Raw genomic sequence first — 21,681 nt, forward strand, 5'->3', positions numbered from 1 at the left:
TGTGGCTTGGTATGCATTAATCAGAGTAACAATAGATACTATTAAGTATGTCATAGTCATGTTAAGTATTGTCATAGTCATAGTTTTAAGTATTAAGTATTGTCGTAGTGAAGTGTTGTCATAGTCATAGTACTCTACCAGCCTTGTCTCATGGTCCCACATCTGAAATCCACCATCCCCTTCAAGTGTTCAGAGTCTCAACAGGGTATGACAGCAGAGAGGCAGTAAAAAGAATTTCTTGTCCTGCTGGTGTGATTGTATAAATACAGTTTTTTTGTGTTGTATAAAATATAATCAGCTTGTAGTTTGCTTAGGGTGTGTTTTCCTTACAGTAGCCTTGGCCATTTTTCTTCCTAACTAGTTCACCACCAGGATAGTCATTAACAGGCTTTGGTCATCATCTGGACAGACCAGAGCTGTGCTAAGCCAGGTGCTGTGAACTTTTCTAGGAGGTAGCAAATTGCTAGAGAGACCCTGCAGGAAGTTTGTGATTAAGCATCCAGTTGTGTTCATGTCCGAGGCAGGTTGGAGCCCGCAGGGAACTTCAATGGAAAGCTGCACGTTTCCTCTGAATATGATGCTTCCTCCGGGAAGGCAGACCTAAAGGCTTGCGTTAAATTGAGCTGCAAATTTGGCTTAGGAAATACCTCCGTTAAATGTGAAATACAGGGAAGCTTCCAGAGCTGATTGAAAATGTGAGTATAGATGATTCCTGCAGATACACGTGCTGCAAAAACGCTGATGCACAGCTCATTCCCCTGGTTCCAGCTCCCCACATCAGAGCTTCAAGCCATCTGGGGGCGTACGTGTCTCCCCTGAACATCTGGGGATGTTCAGAGGTTGGTAGCACAGAGTTTCTCAGTGCAACAAGTGTCTACTGAAGAGCTCTGACAGCAAGTTCCGTGGCTAGCAGAGGATGGCGAAGAAAGGACTTCAATGCTTTGGGTTTCGAAGCAGGTTTGTGGCATCGGCTACGTGGTGCAGTTGTACAGTGGGTATAGAGACTTTGAGAAATGTACGCGGTTGGGAAAGATGGTTCGCATGGGTCTCAGTCTCACTAAGTACTCCGCTTGACCCTCGTGTGTGACATTTAAAGGCTAATCAGTAAATCGCATGCTCACGCTTTAACTGCTGCGCAGAAATGAGGCACAAATAAGTTCATGAAGATGAATCCTAGATTAGAGAAACTGCCAATTTTGCAGTGACTTTCGTCCATCTTAAGCAGTGTTTAAAACAGAATGCAAAATGTAAAGGATTTATAAATTCAACAACCCAATTCTAAAAATATCAGCTTTGTTAAGTAGTCTCTTGTGTATATGACTACATAGTATACATGGTCACATACCTCATTTTAAAGAAAGCACAAATGAAATAAGCTGTGTTAAAATATACAGAATAGATGCCTACAGTTAAAACAGGTATATAATCCCAAATTGAAGTGTTCTGCCTAAATAAATATTTGTGAATCACTGAGTCAGGGTGGAGACCTGAAGGGGAGGCCTTAGAGTGGCCTTCCAGTGTCTAAAGGAAAGCTGGGGAGGGACTCTGTGTCAGGGGGTGTAGGGATAGGGCAAGGGGGATGGCATTAAAAAAAACTAAAGGAGGGGAGAGTTAGGTCAGATATTAGGAAGAAATTATTTACTCTGAGGGTGGTGAGGCCCTGGCACAGGCTGCCCAGAGAAGCTGTGGATGCCCCATCCCTGGAGGTGCTCAAGGCCAGGCTGGATGGGGCTTTGGGCAGCCTGGGCTGGGGGGAGGTGTCCCTGCCCATGGCAGGGGGCTGGGACTGGGTGGGCTTTAAGGTCCCTTCCAACCCAAACCATTCTGTGATTCTGTGGTTCTATAAGGATTCCAAGGACAAAAAAATACAGAAGTAGTGGAACGGTCCGTGTGGCTTATGAGGAAAGAAATCATGACTCACCCATCTAGTAAAGCTTTTTCGGAGGAATTTATGCCCATTTTTGTAATTGGATCTGGTCAGCAAAGTACAGTTCAGTTCTCAAAAGCCCCAACATCAAAGACCTTTAGAGAAATAAATTACTGGGAGGTAAGAGGTATTTCCCTCTTGCAGAGTAATACCTGACTGAAAGGAGGTAGAAATAAAATGTCAGCTTTCAAAACGGAGAAAGAGCTCTGTTAGGCTGCCCAGACACATTTTTGGAAGACTTCGGGTGATCGCCTCGCTCAACGTGAGCCACAAGTGGAGCGAGTAGCAAGTTGGCAAAATTTACTGGTGCCTACTCCAAGTGTTTCACATACAAACCGAAGCTGTGAAAATGTGACAATGATCTTGTAATAGGAAGTGCTTAAGTGATAAAACACCCAGTGGCATTTCAGTGCCATCAAGCACAGATCAGTGCAGTGTGTTACGCATGTGCTGTGCGTACATGAAAACAGGATCCAGATTATTTATTTTCCGATCTGCAAAATCAAATCAAGATAATTGTCTGAAGCCTCAGCTCAGTACCCAGGCGCAGCGAGAAGCACTGAGCTGTGTGCTGTAGGAGGAGAACCAGAAGAAAATATCAAGGGGTCTGTGTTGTGGGATGCTGCAGTTGTATCACACTGACTTTTGTAGGCAGTTTTGGGCTTCTCGTCACAGGAATGATGAAGCAGGATGAGAAGAGGGACAAGAAGAGTCACGGCAGCCTACATCCTCAGAGGTATTAATGGTTTTTGTGTATGGAGTACTCTTCAGATTGGAAAAAACTGCTGAGGTAGGGTGTGATAAAAATGTATGAAAGCATCAACAGCATGAAGAAGGTGGAAAAAGGCAGGGCACCAGTGCTGAAACCCCCCAGCACAAGAACCACGGTGTGCCCACAGGACATGATGGGCACACAGTGCATTGCCACGGGGAGCTTTGTGGGGGGCAGAGGTGTAAATAAGTTCAAAAATAGGATTGGTAAGTCTGTGGAGGATCAGTCCATCAGAGGTGGGCAAAACACACTGGGCTGCATGCAGCTTTCTGAGGTTATTGTGTCTGGAAACATCCAGCCAAATGGCGGGGGGTGCTTTCCCTACAGGGTGGGTCAGTAGAGGAAGAGCTTCCAGTGTCCTTCACTGGTGAAGCCTCATCTGTTTATTCCCCATCGAGGGCAGTTCAGTTTTAGAAACTGGTCAACCTGAGTTGAGCCACATCCTTCTCTGAAACCTAATTTTCTAGGATTTTATGCAAGTGTAGATTGAATCCCCAGCTGCCACCATTCCTCCACCGCAACGAGTGGAAGGTTAATACGCTGCAAACATAACTGTGATAATCCTGAGCTGTAATTTGGTCTGTTTGGTGTATCCAGAGGATTAATTCTCAAATGCATTAAGCAAAATAAGAAATAGCGCACACTTCATATTGTCTCCCTTACGCTGTAGTATCATTTAATTAGCCACTGAAACAACTGACTGAAAGATTTCCCTCTGCCTTGTTGTTTGAGTCATGAATTTTAAAGACTTTTGAGAGAATGACTCAGGAGGTGAAACAGCAGGACTTCTGATGTTATTTATAAGATCCGTACAGGAAAGTATTTCAGTGTCTGTAGCTACGCAACTCGGGCAACTTAACCTGTAATTTCATCATTTGAGACTAAATGACAGGAGAACGAATGCTGTCAGCGCCTCACGAAACAGCATTAACATTCTGCATTGTCTCTGCCTGCCTGAAAAATGGATAATGAAATAATTGACATTAAAGCCAGCTATCAAATACAGGTTGTCCCGTGAAAGAAGAAGTCGGAATGTACACTGAAATACATGCAGGAACCATCTGCACTAATAGGATTTTCATTACAGTAATAGCTCTGACGACTGTGTGTAACTGAGGGCAGCCCACAAAGCATCTGGGCAACACCAGCACGAGCAGCAGGATGCTCCTCAGGGCTTGCAGCACGGGGGATGCAGTGGCATGGGGTAGCCCTCCAGCCAGCCCATCCTACACACAGGTAATATTGTAGGAGATTTACCTCCTTAAGACTTGTGATGTCGCTGGGTTTTTAGAAAGACACCAAATGAAAATAAAAAGTAGACTAAGAAGTTTTATTTCTGTTCAAATCTTTTATCTTTTTTTTATTTCCTTGCTAGCTCTTTGACACATACCCTTTTGAGGAAAAATTGTGTCTCCCCACCTCTTCCCTGCAGTTTTGACCTTTCAAAATGTCTAGGGCAGCAGTGCTCCAACTATGAGAAGTGAGAGGCTATTGATTCTGTTACTGTATGGGCATATACCTACCCCCCACGCCCTCATTTCAGAGGGAATGTGGGAGCACGAAGTGGAGTTAGTGCTCTGGTGTAAGAAGGAAAATGCTCTTGTCTTCAGCATTTTGTATTTTCCTGGTACATAGAAGTTTTTAACTGCATAATGATTGTGATATGTCCCTTTGCCCCTTTTTTTCTGAGTACTCAGTGTAAAGAACATATATGTATTTCATCAGGTCTTGCTTTCTTTCCAAGGCATTGTATTTTTTGTACATTTCTGAATAGTGCCATTAATGTTAAGTAGGTCTGAAATCGGAATAAATTTGATAGTCAAGGAGTTTTACTTGTGTCTTATGGAAAAACCAGGAAACAAAAGCAATCTTCAATAGGTGAAAAAAAGGAATCTGTGTGTTGTGGACAGGAAAATCAGTGCAGAAATAAAAATAAAGTTTCAGATCAGGTATTTGTATTTACATCTTACTATCGGCAGTTCTTCTGATAGCTTGTAGGTTTGTCATGACAGTAAGATGAAGCTAGAAGGAATAGGTACTTGGTATATGTGAGATGTGCACATACGAGTAATCTTGCAAAGCTTTTTTTTTTTTTTATCTTCATAAACGTTTGGAAACATTGGGCAAAATAGCCCTTGTTGAGGCATTTCCAACTTTGCTGTTAGGAGGAAGTATAGCTTGCTCAACAGGGCACTGGTCTAGGCTCAGATGTTTAACATTTATTCCTTTCTCAGCTGCTGTGAGAAAATGAATGTGCCATTTCATCTCTGCGTGCCTCGCTCACCCTGCAGTCCCTCTGGTCTATTTTGAGTGTATGCTCTTCTGAGCTGGAATCTCTTTCTTTTTTTCTGGAGAGGTATATATACTGTGTGAAACAGTGGAGTGGCAATTCTGTCATCCCCTCTAGGGACTACTGTAAAGCAAAACCTAAAAAAAAATTACACATTGCTTATATGTTGTTGTAATTCATTAACATATTAACTTCACTATATATGGCCATGTACACGTAGAGGTCAGTATCCCAAAGACCTAACCATGGTATTGAAGACCCAGCACACCCAAGAGACCTTACACAAACAGTGGGGAATTTCCAATTTTATCTGGAAGTTTAATGGAATAGTTGTGTGGCAAAGTTTTCCTGAAAGCAAAAACAACTGTGAGGTCATTGACAGGGCTGCACAGCAGACATACGGACTTCAAGATTCACATTTGGCTTCCTCTGGCCAAATTCTGTTTGGTGTATTAAAAAGAAATGAAAACAAATGTAGGGAGGAATTTAATGCAAAATGTTTTGCATTGAAAAAATGCGCTGTAGATATTATTTGCTTTCCCCCTTAAAGATACCTGGGTTTTATGGAAACTGCCTTTCCAATCACGCTCATAATAACTAATTTTCCAGCCACTGTTTGCACAAATGAAAAATAATTGCAATGCTAAAATATCTGGCCACAGAGTGCAATTCCATTGATGACTTGGTACAGCAATGTGTATGAAGGCAGCAGAGTGTCTGACTGTGACTGACAAGAGGCAGTGGTCAACGCTCACCATTCGTTTTGTGATTCATTCATCCTCTCCCTGCTACAGCACCGTGTCATCTTATTAAGCTGTTAAGAAAAAAAAATGTGGCATACACTTTATTAACACGTGAAGAATTGGTGTTTAATGTATGTACGTTGTAAGTCAGGCAAATATTCCGCTCAGCAGCCAATTAATATTCACAGTGTGCATTTCATGCTGAGATCAGAAGCTAGAAAGGCCGGGCTCTTTTTCAGAATTCCTCAACGCATGTTTGTGGACTTTCATCAAGATACTCTTACACAGCTGATTACTGAAAATACGTTGTCAGTATCAATTACCAAAGCAGCTGCTTTTACCTGCCTTATGCAGCGCATCAAACTGTGTGTAAAATAGCTGGTTATGCAGAGACTCGTGGAAGGAGTTTAAGACATGAAGGAGAGAACTGAAGAATTTGTTTATGGTGTGTCCATTGTAGGAGATGTCTGAATTACCAAGGAAATGGCACTGAGGGTTACAGAGTCATGCAGAAAGGGTCAATCTGGAGGGGACCTTTTGGGACTATTTGGTCCAACGCCCCAGCTCGAGCAGGGTTGGCTACAGCAGGTTGCCCAGGGCTGTGTCCAGTCAGGGTTTGGATATCTCTGAGGATCTCCAACGCACTCCAAGGATACTTCACAACCTGGCTGGATGACCTGTGCCAGTGTTTGAACACCCTCATAGTGGAAAATAAAAAATAAAAAGGAGGTTTTCATGTACAGGTGGACTTTCATGTGTTTTATTTTTCACGTGCCCATTGCCTCTTCTCCTGTCAGTGGGTACTATAGGGAAGAGTCTGTCTCCCTCTTCTTCATCCCCTTCCATTTGGTATTTTTACCCACTGAGGAAATCACCTGAACAGTCCCTGCTCTCAGCCTCTCTTCCCAGGACAGCTGCTCCAGGCCCTTAATGATCTCAGTGGCCCTTCCTCTCTCTCCAGCAAGGAGCTCCAGATGGAGAGATGTTGTTGCTAGAGATGATGCCCCCAGTGCAGCAGCACAGAAGGAGGCGGATATTACTCCTGCTCCATGAGGTAACCACCATCTGGGAGCAGGGAGCAAGATCCTGATGGCATATTCATGACACTACCTTAGGCAAGCCACAAACAGAGCAAACGGAGAGGGCAGTGGGGTTTGCAATGGTAGCAGCAGCAGGACGGCAGACAACAGTTGTTATATTTGGTTGTTGCTTCTGGTAACAGTGACTGTAATTCACATTAATAAAAGGAAAATGACTGCTTTGGTGCAGTTTTACACTGTTGCCTTATTTTTCTCACTACTGCGTGACAGTGATTTTGATTCATGAAGAAAGGCTTGTGCACGGTGGCAAAGCGTGGGAGATGGCTAGTCTTAAAGGAAGGTGCAGCACCTGGGGAAGGTAAGCCAGATTTATGTCTGAGGGGCTGGCTGAACTGTGTGTAGCAGGCCTGCAACAATTAGGATCAGTGTGTTTCCTAGAAGTGGGGTTGGATCGCAGGACACCCACCTGCTGTGCTCAGGGGACCCCTGTGATTAATGATTTTGCCAGCTCGGATGACACCAGTATCACTCCAAACCCTCCAGAACAATTTGGGTTTTCAGCATTTGGTCACAAGAGAGCATGCACTGGTTGCACATGTTTTTAAAAATATTACCTTTGTGGAGTAAGTTGGGCAAGTGCTGCACAAGGGACTCTGCTCTGCAACCGAGCACGGAATCAGGTTCAGCAGCAGCCCTCTCGCGCTCACTAATAGGCCAGGTATACGGAGGTGATCTCAGGAGCTGAGGGCAGCGAAAAAAAACAAAAAACCACAGCCCTCACAACAAAGAAACCCAAGCTGAAAAGTTGGAGGCATTAGCTGGTTATTTGCATCCGACCAACTTTTGCGAATGCTTCCCACAAATGGCAGAGAAGCGAGGCTTTGAGGAGAAGCAGGACGAGTGTGCTGTAGTTCCCTAAGCACACGCGTGGTCCTACCAAAGAGCAGCCTTTTGATTTCCAGTATTTCTGATGCAGTCGAACAATAAGTACAGCATATTTGGCAGCTGCTTTTAACATTCCCTCTTTTCATGCCATAACATTTACTACATCCAGCTAGAAGTAATTTCTCAGTAAATTCTTTATTGGCCAGCAGCGTTCCTCATGTGATTTGCATCACTGTAAATGTGAACAGACTGCAAAAGGCCGATTAAAGGGGGTTGTTTGGCAAACATCCCCTTTTTCTTTATGGGTGTTCTTGCTCTGCAATCTGGAACACAAGGAAAGTAGCAAAAGACCGTAAAATGGGATAGTGGAGCACCAAGCCCATCACTTGTTTTTTCTGTTTGAGTATTGTTTCCACCTGGAAATCAGAATTAAATACGTGATGCATACCTACATAACGCCTCCCTTCTGAGGATTTTTAAGTACTTAATTAGACCTTTCAGCGCTCTTGTAAGGCTGTGTGCTATTCACTTTGTAGGTGGCTAGCATGGAGATGGGTGAATAATTTATTGGCAGATTTATGAGGCATGGCTACTCATCTGTTTTACTTGACTGCTAGCTTATGCAGCTTGCAAAAATAAACCTCCATTTGTTACTATCTGTTGTTCCTGAGGGAAATGTCACCATCTAAACAGTAACAGCAACAACAAAAACTTAAATCATTTAGGTGAAAAAAACAAAAGAGTTGGAGAATGGAGTTTTGAACTTTATATCTAGATTATTTTTTTCTGATTTCTCACTATGTTTGAAACTTCTGGAAGTGGCAAAATTTGGCTTCCAGGTAGACTTTGTTGAGTGGCTGTGTAGGATCCAGTGTGGTCAGCCAGCCGATCTGTGTTGAAATCTTACTGTCTGAAACATTATGCAGAATTCTTCTCTCCCTTTCTCCTAAATTCTGTAGGATGACTGTTTATATTCCAAGATTTTTTTCTTCTGTTAGTGTTTTAGAAAAAGGGCTGTAGGATCCTGCTGACTTTATTTAGGTAATTCGACGTGACTGCAGTCTGCAGAGTATCTCACAACTTCCCTCCTCACAGTCATCTGCACAGGTTCATCTCAGTCCTGGATGCATTTGCTGGAGAAGGGGCAATATTCAGCATCTTCCCACAGCCTGGCGACCTCTGGAAGCCATAAATATCTGCTGGCAACTCACATTAGTACAGGGGAGCCTCAAGTTTGGAGCAGGAGACATGAAAATTGCTTGCAGTTATATCTGTGCCTGAGGGTGTTTCATGTCTAGAGGCTTGTGTGGGGTGCTTGCCTGTAAGCTTCTCTTGTATTCAATGCTAAGAATATAGATTTTCACTTTTGTTTCTAATTGCATAGTATAAAACTACTTTTGTGGGGTCTTTTCATTAGTCTCATAAGATGTTTACAGGTCAGTGACTTAAATGATAGCCTAAGACATTAAAGAGACAGCGTGGCCAGTTTAGGAACCCTTCCATATTTTCTCTTCTCACACACTCCCTGACAAATACTTCTGCCAGAGTTCTTAGTAATTGGTTATGTCAAAGTTAGATCATTTTCTGATTATTAAATCAATTTAGAGAAACAAATCTATTTCAGCATTATTTTGGGGAGTTAAACATTACAAAGGGAAGGGTATTTATCCTTGTACCATTCACAGAGAAAAAACACTACTTTCTAAGTTCATAATTACTATGATTAGTGGAATGTCTACTACAAATTCCAGACAACACATTTTTACTCTAAGTCTTATAAAAATGTTCAAAAACTATAATGGATTTTCCTCAGTGACTTAACTCATAATGCATCTGTAGGGCAGGATTCCATCAGTTAAAGAATTTATCATAGTTCACTTACTTTATGGCTGTATATGTTTAAAAGAATTCAGAGTAAAATTTTAAAAGTGAGTATGAGTTGACATAAATTCAATGCTAAAATTGTTGGAACATAATTCAGCACCTGTAACCAACCCAGTGACTTCAGGGGGATTGCATTGGTTCAAGTCAGTGGCAAACAAGTCTCTTAAGAGCAAGAAGAGACTCTTAAAATGAAATCACAAACTGTATAACCATATGCTGCAGCATTTGGTCTTTCTCTCTTATGAAGGGATCTTCATTCCATATGGGATGGAACTATAAAATGTGTCACCTTGCTTTTCTTCCCCCCTAAAATAGCAGTGAAAGAAGCAGTCCAGGTCAGTTCCCATCATGGCAGTAATTGCGTAGTGAGAGCTGGACTGTGTCCAGAATGACTATGTGAGCAATCAAAACATATGTGTTGTAGGAATGTACGGTTATGCTGTGAGAAATGTTGGTTTCATTCTCTTCAAAGGCTTCAGGCATCTCAGTGAAACCAGTAAGGATCATAACAGTAAGTCTTACGAACACACGTGAATTTATCAAAGCCTTCATCATCTGATGCTGATTTTCTACTGCTTGTAAATAAATACATGAATATTTATTTATTTATATGAATGATTTATTTATTTCATCTTTATAATCAAACAATCCTGTTTTATTTCTGTATTACTTGACACAGTAGGAGTAATCTCAGTCTGTATTTCTGCCTGGGGCCTATACCCTTACTCTCGAGCTTGTATCACAATTTGTTTTCTCAGTTCCATGACTAACCAAGGAGTGGGGGTCTTTTGTGCTAGGTGCTTCCCACACAAAGAGCTGTGGACCTTCTGGCCCTGATCAGCTTGCAGAGTAAATGAATCAACACAGAGAAGTTAGAAGCATTGAATCAGAGCGCTGCTGGCAAATTGCACGTTTTCTAAATTTTGGGTGGAGTTTTGTTAGGATGGGAGGGTTGTTGAGAGAAAAAAAAAGCAGATGGAAGCTGATAAAATGGAAAGATGGAAGCTGTGTCCAGTAATGGGCTCTTCGTTATGTGAGACATGGACATACTGCAGAGAGTTCACTAAAGGTCCGTGAAGGTGATGGAGGGCCTGGAGCAGCTCTCCTCTATTGAGAGGCTGAGAGAGTTGGGACTGCTCAGCCTGGAGAAGAGGAGGCCCAGGGGATCTCATCACTGTCTGTACATCCAGGACAGGAGGCCCTGGGCACAACCTGGCCCCCAGGAGGCTCCCCCTGAGCACCAGGAGCCCTTCTGTGCTGTGCGGGTGACGGAGCCCTGGCACAGGCTGCCCAGAGGCTGTGGGGTCTCCTCCTTGAAGCCCTTCAGCAGCCACCTGGACGTGGTGCTGGGCACCCTGCTCTGGGTGTCCCTGCTTGGGCACGGGTGGCACTGGGTGGCTCCAGAGCTCCCTGCCAGCCTCAGCCACCCTGGAATCCTGTGATAAAACCACAAAGAAGAGGCAGGGATAATGAACTCAAAGGAACTGGAATGAGAAAGGGAGTCAAAGAGGGTCATAGGTTGGACCAGGAGGATGGCCAGAAGGAAGAGCACAAATACCACACTGGCATCTCTGGTGGGGCAGAAGCTTCTGCTCCTCTTGCCTTCGGTCTACTCCGAGGCTGTATTTGTGCTGCCTGAGCCCACACAGCTTGAGGCAGCTCAGTCCTTTCTGTGCCCGTGGGCCCAGGGGGAGGCAGCTGATCCTGACGAGGCAGAACTGCGCCTTCACCCAACTCGCTGAGCCCCTGTTTGACACGGGCTCCTGGCTGCTGCTGAAAGGTGGGCCCGGCTTACCTCAGGCTATCTGGAAAGCTGTAGTGAAACAGCACAGCATCATCACGAACTGAGGCTCAAAAGTAGAAGCAAATTCCAAAAGCTTTCCTCAGCAAGGATACATAACGAAGCAGTCACTAGCCATCTGAGCAGGCATAAATATTGGTATTACTTCTCACAACCAAAGACTCGGTTTCTGCAGGATTAAGAACAGAAGGAAGTGCCGCCACGTGGGGGTTATTGCTTGGATTTTGCTGGTTGGGCTCTGGTAATCGTAGAGGAAAATGGATGTGTACTGTTACTGAGGAAACGAGCCTCTCGGGGAAGAGCAGCTTTTCCCCGGTGTGAATTTTTGCTGCCTCGTGCTCCCTCAAGTCAATTAACCTAAAACCTACAAATGGCACATGCCACGGCTCCGCACAGTTATTATATGGAACTTTATACAGTTGCATGTGGATTCAATAATAAACAGTGCAGGAATGGATTCAAGTTTATATTCCTCTTTAAATATTTGTATTCCTATAATGGAATATTGCCCATTTTTCTCCGTAGGTGCCAGCTTGCGTGATGACCTCAGTAAATACTTCTGGTTTCATCATTCTCAAGGGGACACGATGACAGTTCAGGATCCAAACCAGATGAATCTCTGTGCTGCTGTTTGGACTGTTGTCTCCTATGTAATTGCTGACATGGAAGAGATGTTGCCAAGGTAATAAAACAGCAAGAAAGAAGATTTCTGTTCTTCGGTAAAGATTGTGAGTCCACTAATGCATGTGGTCTACAGCTGTAGGAAATTCCTTTTTTTCACCCTGATTTTGCACATTATTATATCTGCTTTCCTCAAAGTTACATACTCCTTTACACATTCCTGATTCTTTTTGCTATTTTAATGTTTTCCATTTGTGATTTTCAGTTCAAATTTCCTTTTTTTAAGTACTTTTTAAATTTCTGATGAAAGTATGATAGCTCTCTGTCATAGTGAAATACTCATTTATATACAAACTGATCTGGTGCAGCAGGAAAAAAATATAAGAAAATAAATTCATTGCATCAGAATAATTATTGTATTGAGTTAGTGAACATGTTTATGTTATGAGTTAGTTTTCTGCCTTTCAATCTATGCATTCATATGGTATCCTATTAACAAAACAGTCTTTTCTTACGTTTTTAAGGTAATACTGTAGTTTTCAGGCTCTAGGACATAGTAATCATAGTACCATTAAATGTCTTGGGTTGGAAGGGATCTTGAAGATCATCTAGTTCCAACCCTGTCTTGCCATGCGCAGGGATGCCACCTTGGCTGTTCTAATGGTAATATATAGCAAAATGTTCAGTTAGTTTACCATACCATGGTAAAATGGTATGGCTTTAGATAGCTCCGTCAGCCCCTACTGCTGAGTCTTAATGAAGGTTGCTTCATGCAAGACTCAGATAAACCAGGACCTAGAGGATAGAAAGTCAATAATGGGATTTCCAGCTCTCCAGGCAGCAGCAGCTCCTGTGTTTCTTTGGTCACCTCCCCATGGAAATCTGTGCCTGTCCTTTTCTTTCTGATGGAAAACTCACAGTCGTGACATGCAGAGAATTGCGTGTGGCAGTGTTTCTCTGAAATGCCATGATGTTTCAGAGACGGCCATCACAGCTGTGATTTGTGACCTTCAGTACTTGCCAGCTGATGTCCAAATGAAGTGTAAGAGCAGATATTGGTTCATGGTGCTGAAGCCATTCACAGAGCTGCCCCTCTCACTTTGCTGGGTCTCTCCTGCTGGAATTTAAGCAAGAGGATGCTGGAGCATGGGCACTTTTAAGGAGGAGTGAACTTGGGAATTTGATTATTATGTACTACCCTGCGGTTTGGTTTGTTTTGGTTTGTTGTTTTCTTTGTTAGTTTGGTTGGTTTGGTTTTGCTTTGTTTTTGCTTTGTTTTGTTTGTTTTGCCTTCCTGCTGCAAGATGATGTATATTCAGAGTTTCGGAGGTTTCTGTAAAGCAGATAACGACTGGTGTTGGGGAACATTTTAGAGCATACGATTTCTTCTCATTTCTTGGCGACACGGTGCTTGTTTGTGGTTTTAAATTTTACAACAAGCAGACTTGCTGATGTGACTAACTGCTGCAATATAATCAACGCAAAACAACGGATGTAACAAACAACGCAGAGTATTAAACCAAATGGCAGGCAATCTCGTGTGCTGTTGATCAGTTCTGTAGTTGAGCAATAGCTTAGTGATGAGCCATTCATTTTTATGGAATTAATAACTGTGATACCTGTTTACCATGATAAACCCCCTAATAGTGGTTTTACATCAAGTTTATTAAACATTTCAATTTTCCCTCCAAATCATTTCAGGAACATAAAAGCTGCCTGAGATACTCTGCTATTTCTTTTTGAAGAAACAGTATTGAAATAAAGTTGGCAAAAACGTCCTATGCTTTCAAGGCATGTCGTGTGTGTGTGTGTTCATTTTTCCTTGCTTGTTTGACAAGAGCAAAGCTAGTGGTGCTCACTGCTGACATACCCTCAACTATCTCTGAATCCAGCCTTTTGACCTTCATAAAATACATCAACTTTCTTCTGCATCCTTTTTCCTCAAGGTATGCTGCTCTCTACATCAGAGGTTCAGAAGGATTTTCAGTGAGGTTACCTTTATTGGTACAAGTCCTCACCTGTGCTCACTTGAAAACAGGGTTTATTTGTGTTTTTCTCCATTGGTGAATGAAATCCTTAATTACCTGAAGTCAGGTAGAGCATCTTTGGAGCCAAGAATGCTCGCTGGAGCAAAGAACAACGATGCTGTATGCACATTGACTCCAAAATACATCCCAAGCTGTGCTTGTTGGCTCATAGGTTGAATAAGATAGGCCATAAAAATTAAGACCATAGCGCCCCCGAAGAAAATTTAACCTTCACAACGACTTCAGATACATAGTTCAGGAGTGAATACTTGCAGAGCAGATTTTGAAAAAATATATATTTATCAAGAATCAAGATCACAATCTTATTTTTATGTTAATTGAAATTAAAACTCTTTTATTTCTGAATTTGATTTTTCACAAAGATTTTTTTTTCTTATAAAATCTGTTTTGGATTAAAATAAGACACAGTCTTTTTGATTCACCTCTTCTATTTGGTCTGATCTACAATAGTTCTCAGATCTTAAATTTTGGTTGTTCACAGTGCTCTCCTGATAACTTTGCCTGTTCAAAAATTTCCATAAACGGAGAGATGTTAATAAATTTCTTTCCTTTCCCAGTGGGTTTTTGTACCTGCTGTGCAATAGCTCATCATTATCCCTGCTCTGTGAAGCAATTCTGCTGTACCAACTGATGGCAATTAAACATATGGAAGTTGATCAATTTTCAATACAAAACACTTCTTAAGTGATATAGGTATACCAACGTAACTTTCCCTTCCACTTGGACGCCACCTCTCATCTTTGAGTAACCTCAAGTCTTACTTCTGCTGAGAAAATAGTAGTTGAGAATATTACGTATATATCATTGTCTGGGTCACCTGTCATAAATTTGTGCTATTCATAAGTATTTTGACGTCGTTCTAAGATAAAGAGACCATGTGTATGTTTCCCTCTGATAAAATAAAATGCTGTCAGCTTTGGACTAGATTGCTTTTTGCCTGCAAAGGTCTGTGAGCTTAGAGCTGAAAAAAAAAAAGAGCAGTAGTATTTAAATATGTGTCAAAAAATTTAAATTTCAAATAAACATTTTCCTGAAGGTATTACAAATCTCTTGCATCTGGTGAGAAGAAGGGAGGCCCCTGGGTAGGCTTCCTTTCTGCTACAACTCAAAGCTTTCAGACATAGTTACAGAGGGACGAGTCAGATACATAATTCATTTACCCGACCAGACTATAGCACAAATGCTGATGAAAAGTCTCTTTTCAATACTGCATAATGTAATGTAGGTAATTTTGCCAGTAATAAAAGAAAAATTACAGGATCGGGAACAAAGTTGCTGCTTTTGTCCTTCGTGTGTCAAGACATTATTGGAGTTTCTCTGCCACTCTTTGAATGATTCAGTTTTATATGATCCCACAAGAGTTTTACCTCCCTTAAAATAATTAAAACCAAAGGAAGGGAGTTATTTCTTTGGGCCAAGAGATGAAGCTGTGCTTCTTCTGCTGTTACACTGCAAACATCTCTGGCTGCATATTTAGTTAGTATGCTTCCCCCATGACAATTTGAGACACTTCCATTTACCATGAGTAAATATCAAGCTGATCTTGATATCTATATCTGTCTCATGAAATATACATACCATCTAAATGTGCCCAAATGATTAATTTACTGCTGTGTAATGATTAGCATAAAAATCTCATCACTGCACAGGATAGAAATGTTACCACTAATTGCTGGTTGAAGTGAACAATGTTTTCTGCATAGAAATTAACGATGCATGCATCGCAGCTCCCCCTCGAATGGGAAAATTCAAGACTTTCTGGAAGAGAAGCTTCTTGAATTTGTTTCTTCTCTTTTCGCTTAAATGATATGCGAGCCAGATCATATATGATAGAAAGGAGTAATATTTTGTGCAGTTACTTCTGGAAGCTCCAGCCCCTTTGCATGAAGGTTTGACCAGCTACAGAGCTGTGATATGTAATCACAGTTGTTTCATAAATATATTGTGCTAGCACCTTTAGGCACCTCCTTTCTTATTAATCTGCTTTGCCCTTGGAGCAGGGACCTCCGTGACAACTCAATATCCAGCTCTGTTTTTGGCTTGCAGTTAGATTTCACTTCAGGACAGACCAGCCTCCTTTATTTATGTTACGTTTTTCTTTTTCAAGGCTTTTTGGTCTTTCACTCCATCTTTCTCAGTGTCTGTACAGTGATATGGACACTAGGAATGACTGCCTGACTGAGAAAATCTGCATCTTTTATGCCTTGGGGCTCAGGAACTGCAAGGTACAATTGAGCTGACCCTGAAGAGCACAAGGGTGAGAGCTCCATCAGGGCCACCACTTGCCCTTATCACTGGCTATGGTACTGGCAGGCAGAGCTTTGTATGGAAAATGAAGAGGGAAGCTCCAGAGGAGAGACCACAAAAATCTGAGCAAGATAACACAGAGACAGGGACGATGGCTTCAAGTACTGGTTTTTACTCTGCTGTGCTGGGTGAGCTGAGAAGCACTACCTGAACCTGCCTCAGATTCACTGCTAAATGGTGGCAAACATCACATTTGTCCTATTTTCTCATGCTTGGGGTAGCCTGAATTAACAACCCACTATCAAAATTCATGATGCATGTAAAATGCAAGTTCATAGCAGAGTTGAGGTCCCGTTGGAAGATGAGAATAAGACATTAGGGATATTTAGCCACAGGAGAATTCATCTGTAAAATGTGTGTGTTTTAGGAGTTGCTATTTGCATATACATTACTTGCATTATTTGCATTTGCGTTGCTATTTGCATCTGCTATTTGTCATGACAAACAATAATCCCTGGTAATGCTATTTCAAAAAAGAAAGTGGTCATTCAGTGTATCTGTTTTAAAGCAATGCCACTTTGCATCCAGGAGGGACATGGGACAATTTTGTATGTGTCCATTACACACACCACTATTTATGTATTTCATTTCACAGCTGTGCACTGTCACACACAGACCAAGTCTCTTTCCCAAAGCCACCGCAGACTACTGGTGATTTTTCAGTATTATTGTGGGAAGCCTTTTTTAATGGGAAAAGAGAGCAAGCCTTTTTTATTTTTTTTTACCCCCAAACCACACAGCCAGTCAGTCCTACAGCTAAGTTTAGGGTACAGAAGTTCCTACATTACCCAAACCGTACTGCCTGTAAATGAGATGTCGCTCTCTTTTTATACTGAGATCATTTTGAAGCTGAGGTGTAAAATTTTGCGCAAAAATGATGTTTTTGAGTCAGCACACACATTCAAGAGAGAGAGATGAGAAAGTCGTTTTATGTTTTCCATCATCTGACAAAGTTACTAACTTCTGGAAGGAAGATAAGGAGGTCTGCACCCTTTATATGAACCTTAAAAGCTATTCAAACATAACAACACCCCTTTCCCTCTTTATGCATAATACAGGAAAGCTTTCTTATCCTGAAGGTTACATCTTTATTTCTGTTTTTTATCAAAGCATATATCTTACCTGCAGTATTTGCCAAAATAATGCAATAAAATAAAAATCTGGGTTAAGAGAGTGGCAACTACATTATTTAGTCTTAGTTGGAGCTGAGATAAAAGTACTCGCATGCATCTTGATAAATACAAAAAGTCTTGTGAATGGACTGTATATTTAGGAGTCTTTGAAAATGTGATTTCACTGCGGTTCTTTGTGACTTGTGTTATAATTTCTGGATTTTTTTGACTTCGGTTTTGTGAATATGATTATTCAATATGTTACTTACCCTAAATCATCTCTACCCCTGCCTTTTCTGGGTATATTATGTCAGCGATACAGCTGCAGAGAATTTGTATCTTACTGCCTGTACTTAAAAGCAACTTTCCCAGTTCTTTTATACTTCAAGTTGTCATGTTTGATATTGCTTTAAATTTCTATCACTAGGATAGAAAAGTATCAAGGCTTTTAGTATCATATCCAACGTAGAGAGGCTAATGATTGCTCAAAAGCAGATAACAAAATATCTACATTTTTAAATAAAATTGCCATGCTGTTATTGCCGTGCCTATTATCAAGCTTTAGCTCATCAGTAAGTTGAGTTTAATAAAAGGAATTACTAGAAAGCGAGTCATGGGACATTTAACCATGCCGAGTTTAACAAGCATAAATCACTGCGTAGTTTCTGAATGGAAATAAAATGTTGACTGCTCTACCCCTCCAAATTGCTCCTCGTAGAAGCAGAGACGGCTATAAATATCTACAGGGAAGTGCATGCTTCTCTTCAGCAGTGATTCTCAAAGCTGAGCTCTGCATTGTATTTATTTTAAGTCTTTATAATGTAGCCTGAACCTCGACCATGAAATGTTGAGAAGCAAATGCACACTAGTTGTGAATTCCTGTGTGCCCTTTTTGGCATGGTAAACAGGATATAGCTCTGCTGGGAACGGAGCCTGGCTTTAATATTGCTCTCCCTCCATGCAGGGGTCCTTTTGGCTGAAAGGGAGGCTTATTGGAAAGATAAGTATGAGCAGTAGAATTAATTACCTTAAATTTTTGTCTTGTTAGTTTTTCATAAAATGATGAAAATGCATTTTTATGTACAAATACCTTTAGCTTGTTAAAAAGCTGACCCTAGTTTTTGGCATGTGAAGTTGCTGAGACCTGTCTTTGTTCATCTCATAAAGAGTAGTGTTTCCATAGATATAAGATAAAATATTTCAGTGAACTCTGTGTAAGCACCATATGCATTAAACAGCGACCTATCAACGTTGTAAAGATGAGACTTAACAGAAATAAAGTTCTAATTATAAAGAGAGGATTCATTTGGCAAGTTGATAGAAGTAACTGGACTTGATAGAAGGAAGTCTAGGCTTTTGATTAAAATCTTCTTTCAGGTGTGTCACATTGAGCATTCACTTGAACTCAAAGTACAAATTAGAGCAAATACAGAGCATCTACTTGTCTGCTGATCAAACTCCCAGCAGTGCGCGTTGGTATCAGCAGGGACTGCTCCACAGGAGGCTGGGTGGTTCCACATTTCTCCGTCCCCTACATGTTTGATAACACACTGTGTGTGCTATGCTCCTGGATATAAGTACTGCAGAAGCTTGAATTTATGGGCTGAGGACCAGAGGCATCTGTTGGGAATGTTTTGCAAGAAAAGAGTGACACAGCTGTGCCCGACACCGGGTCCTTGTGTTATAAATAATAAACCAGCCGCTGGTAGCTCAGCCAGGGTGGTTGCCTCATAGTCCCATGGCAAGGGCGACCACCCCAGGCCTCGTGTAGAGAAAAGAGAACTGAAGATTGGTTGGCCCCAAACTCCTTCCACACAGCTAATGCGGGATCACCACAGAGACTCTGCTCAGCCCCTGGGTGCAGAGGTCTGTTGCATCCATGGGACTGAAATGAGAGGAGAGTTTTCATGCTTGGTGACTGTGTGTAGGTGAAAATATATAAATAAATTAATATATACATATTTTTCCACTCCAAATTGGTGAAGTTCAGGAAGAGTTTGGGGTCACAGACTCTTTTTTTTTTTTTTTTTTTTTCTCCCAAACTCCCAAATAGCCAGAATTATAGTTCAAACTGCAGTACTTGTATGTGTTTTAAGCTTGGATTTGCAATGGATTTGTAATATATAACATTGTCATCACACTGTGAAATCACTGAAGTCGAATACTTTTCATGTTCCATATCTCTGCGTTTCAGGACTGTGTCTAAACAAGGGATGTCTAAACAGGGATGGCTGTCGGTGGAGTGCTTGACGGTATCTTCAAAGCAGAAGAACTGAGTAAACATTTGCTGTGTGTGCTTTATTAGGTGTCAACGAAAACTTTATCCCTCCCGTCCTCATCTGTGACGTGATGGATGGGGAAAACCTTACTGCTCTGTGTTTCTGCCATGGTTAGCCTTAGAGTTGCTGCTGCAGTACTTCCAAATCTGTTTGAGGTGTGAGATTATACAAGACATCAGGATTTGGCAAACATCAGAGAGGTTGCAAATGTACTAACGTTGTTTATTGCACAGTGTTTATGACACTTTAAAACAGAAGTGTCAGAGTTTTGCACTATCTGCAGAAACATTATAGTGACCAGCTAAAGCTTTGGGAGATCTCTGTTAGTTGTAAAATAACAAAATGGAATTAAGACCTCTTTTTTTTTTTTAAACTTACCAATTTTAGATTTCTCTGTAGAAAAAAAATAAAAAATCATCAGCACAGTTTAAAATAACTGTAGGAAGAATTCCCAGAGTTCTTTTGATTTACACTGGCTTAAAATATGAAGAAATGAAGATAGAAGCTTCAGATAAGCATTGGTCACGTCAGTAGGAATTTCTTCTAAAATATTCGCAAATGTGCACAGATGGTATTGGGTGTTGCGCACTGTAGCAGGGAAAGCAGTTTTCCCAAAGTTATTGTGATTTCTACAAAAATCCTTCTGTTTCCATTAATCCCCAGCATTCTAACAAGCTCCAAATTTACTGCCATGCTGTAAAAGTTTGCATTCTGGCCACTTTTTTTTTTTTTTTTTTTTTTCCTTCGGATCAGCTCAGTCTGGTGGTTTTAACATAGGACAATAAAGCGGGAACTCCCAAGCCCTAATCCTGACTCGGTAACCATCTTGCTGGGTGGTCTTGGCACACCCTACAGGTACGTCTCCTGTGTGGATTTAATTCATGAAAAATAAAACTAAAAAAGGTCAATTTCCTAGACTGGATGCTATCAAAAGCACAGAACACTGTTTGTTCAGATGAGGAATCTTTTATCTTTGGTCGTAGCCTGAAAACAGCTGAGGTTTTGGCATCACATAATTACAGTCCATAGGTGAGTTAACTGTGCAACTAAACAATAATTCAGCTTGGCTGGAATCTGAATACCATTGTGGCCTGACTTCACCGTGACTGATTCATAGTCTGGAATGGAAAACATATCAGAATTTTGTGGGTTTTTGTGACCTCAAAACAGATGAAACCTTGGAGTTGTGTTTTCTGTTGGTTAAAAAATTGGATCCTCTGCATGTGAAATTGTAGACCTTTCCCTTCAAAGACCTGAGCAGAGACTTCAAGAAAGTAGCATCAAGAGAAAAAAAAAATAGAAACTTTAGTACAAAAATCATCATGCATAGTAATATCATGCTCCTGTGAAGGGGGAATTTATTCCAAAGTTGAAGTGTTGTTGGTTGTTTGGCTATTTCCAAAAATGAGAGTTAGGTTCCACCCTTCTGCATTATTCTGGACAGAAATCCACACAAAGCTCACATCTTCTGCTTCTGTTCATGGTGGTTACTGAGCCTTCAGTACAAATAATTAGGAGTCATCCCTCATAAAGTATTACAAGTTAGTGAAATGTCAGAGGATTTCCCTCTATGTTCAGTTTTATTACAAATTCTTCTACTTTCCTTTCCATTTGCTTAGTAGATAGAATTAATGACACTGAAGGCTTCTCAGGGTATAAATTAAAGTGAGAAATTTGAAGTAATGCCAGTGGCTTAAGAAGACTGTTTACTGATAACTCTGTTTTCAAGCTCCTGAATACATCAATTACTTGCTTTTTCACCTGCCAACCCCTGGCTCCAGGTTTGATCCATGGTATTAACTGCATCACTTTGCTAAAGGAAATTACAACAGAACTTAGTTATATAAAACTGCTCTTTGTACTTTAGGTGAAACTAAAATTCAAAACGACTTCATTGCCTCAAATACTTTTTTTCCCAGTGCTTTCATTAAAAGTCGATTTCAATTTGTGTCACTAGCAATGTGCATATTCA

The 21,681-nt window shown here is 41.2% G+C and overlaps 1 protein-coding gene across 2 annotated transcripts in view; it reads left to right on the forward strand.

The window, feature by feature from the left end:
• The window catches only part of CPQ (carboxypeptidase Q), a 154,285-nt gene extending 140,528 nt beyond the window's left edge, over positions 1-13,757 (forward strand). For both annotated transcript variants that reach the window (XM_068672312.1, XM_068672311.1), the window contains exon 8: positions 11,868-13,757. In XM_068672312.1, the coding sequence (XP_068528413.1) occupies positions 11,868-12,028 (161 nt within the window). In that variant the 3' untranslated portion in view covers positions 12,029-13,757. The remainder of the gene's footprint in view (positions 1-11,867) is intronic.
• The last annotated feature ends 7,924 nt before the right edge of the window (positions 13,758-21,681 follow it).

The sequence above is a fragment of the Anas acuta genome, chromosome 2, assembly GCF_963932015.1.
Source record: "Anas acuta chromosome 2, bAnaAcu1.1, whole genome shotgun sequence".
NCBI lineage: Eukaryota > Metazoa > Chordata > Aves > Anseriformes > Anatidae > Anas > Anas acuta.